The following is a 2,205-nucleotide window of genomic DNA, read 5'->3' as shown; positions in this document are numbered from 1 at the left end:
AAGGAAATAAATCACAGGAAGAAATAACGGACCAACATCGGAAGTACTTTCATTAGATGATAGATGGAAAAGCCACAACAGGCCTTACCTGCAAGGACATCCAGGCGAACCCCAAGCAGGCTTTGTACAGGGAGAGGTGTGGGCAGGGGAGAGTCCTCCCCCTGACTGTCTGCTTCAGTGCTGCCTGACGTCCTGCCTTGTCTCCCTTTTACCTTAGTCACTATGCGGATGTGAGCACCAACCGTGCAGCCCAGGAAACAGTGCCATCCTCTTAGGTCCGAGCTGGGGTTTGGATCAAGCCATTAGAGGCTCCCCACCCTGGTGCCGCAAGCCCCCGTGCGTGCCTCTCAGACTGGGTCCCACCCCAGCCCTGTCTCTGTGCTGGGTGTGGGGGCACCCTCGAGTCCTTACCACATCCTGCAGGTACGGGGGTAGTCCTCGTTCCTCGAGCTCACGCCCACGGGCAACACGAAGGGCTGGCCCTGCCCGGACTGGGCAGGCTGCTCCTCTGCAGCTGCAGCCCCTCTGTCCCCAGGCTCTCTGTCCTTCTCAGTGGGTAGCCCCATGTTGGGCTGGGCAGGGTCCTGCTGGGGCTCTCGGGGGCTCTGCTGGCTGTGGCGCTCGCCATCCTCAGGCCCTTCTTCCTGCTGCTGCTGCTCCTGGCGCACCTGCTCACGAACCTCCAGGACAATGCGGGAGAGCTCGTTGAAGTTGCGAAGGTTCTCGACATCGGGCAGCTGGATGCGGTGCATGAGGTCGATCTCCACTGTCTGCTGCCCAGCAGGGATGTTCGGGTCACCCTAGGGAGTGAGTGGGCAGCAGTCAGCAGGGTGAGACCAGCAGAAACACACTTTGCGCAGTTCCCAGCCTAGATCCTGCCTGTGGCCAGATGAGCATGCTCCAGCTTTCCTACTGACTTAGAAGCAAGCCCTTGAGAAGAATATTTTAGAAGACCTTAAAAAATGAGTGCCTGGAGCAGGAGGCCCCATCTGTGATGGGATCTTTGAGGAGAGAGAATAACAGCACCCACGAGTGACCTGGTGAGGGCCCCAGTGACCTGGTGAGGGCCTGCAGGCACCTGGCACAATGGCTTATCTTCATTCAAAGACCTAAGATGGGAACTAAGCCTGTTGAAGAGACCAGGGCTTAGAGAAGTTCACACCCTCCCCAGGTCAGGCGAGGGGCGGCAGGTCTGTGACGCCAGTTCGGATCTGTCTGCTGAGAATGCAGAAGCTCCTAAGCCTGAGCCCCAGGAGATCTCCCCAGCCCTGCAGTTCTACATGGGGATGAGGAGAACACTGAAGTCCCCGCAGGAGAGCCCCACTGGACCAGGGACTCGGCCCCAGTTCCAGGCTTTCATTCACAAGGAGCTTTCCCAAAAGGAACAGGACCCCAGGGAACCAAGGTTTAAGAGCAATGATTTGTGAGGACTCAGAAGAGATGCTGCTTCTTCAGGATGCTTTAGTGCATCTGCTAGAAACTCACCCCAGCAATGATGCAGGTAACGAGTGAGCACGGTGTGAATGGTGGCCTCTGAAACAGACGATGCCTGGCCTACTCAGAACCCCCTAACCATAGCTCAACAACCTTCCAGCCGCTTTCACAAGCTGCTGAGGCTAAGCCAGGCAATGGGGTCCATGTGCTAATGCAGGGGTCTCCAATGTGGTAACAATTGGGGTCTACTGGGAAGTCTCTAACCTAGCTCCCTCCACCATTAAATCAAAATCTGTAGGGTGGGGCCTGGACAATCAGTGTTTGCAACCTCCCCAGGGATCTAAGTGTGGGGCTAGGATTGAGAGCTACATAGTACAGCCACCTCACTAGTGCTCAAAATCCCCTGCAGATCCTGGTCCTGCAGGTCTAGGGGTGCCCAAGGATCTGCGTCCCTAACCAGCTCCCCAGTGAAGTGATGCCAAGAGTCCAGGCCCACTCTGAGTAGCAGGACACAATCTGAGTCACACTACTCCATGGCCAACCTGACGATTCCACACAGGGCTGGACCTGCTAGGCGGACCCTGGACTCACCGTGATCTTTGTGGCCCTGGCATGCTTCCCATGGAAGCTGAGCATGACAATCTCCAGGCCGTGGCTGCCATAGGTGCCTTTGAAGAGGCCCGGCCTGATGAGGTCGTCCGGGTGGCTGGGCGGGAGGTAGATGCGGCGGTAGGTCAGGCAGTTGCTGTGGGGGGAGCGGGCAGCATGAGA

At 57.4% G+C, this 2,205-nt stretch overlaps 1 protein-coding gene across 1 annotated transcript; it reads right to left on the bottom strand.

Moving 5' to 3' along the window:
- Positions 1-392: 392 nt before the first annotated feature.
- On the bottom strand, positions 393-2,202 carry LOC102889292 (F-box only protein 31; the record flags this gene model as incomplete). The annotated part of the gene is made up of 2 exons (XM_006925307.2): positions 393-800; positions 2,026-2,202. Coding segments are annotated over 2 exons (570 nt in total), but the record flags the coding sequence as incomplete, so codon positions are not given.
- Positions 2,203-2,205: the final 3 nt, after the last annotated feature.

Source organism: Pteropus alecto, unplaced genomic scaffold (assembly GCF_000325575.1).
Source record: "Pteropus alecto unplaced genomic scaffold, ASM32557v1 C18934836, whole genome shotgun sequence".
Taxonomy (NCBI): domain Eukaryota; kingdom Metazoa; phylum Chordata; class Mammalia; order Chiroptera; family Pteropodidae; genus Pteropus; species Pteropus alecto.
Note: the sequence above shows the minus strand (reverse complement) of the source record. Positions and strands in the feature narration are given on the sequence as shown.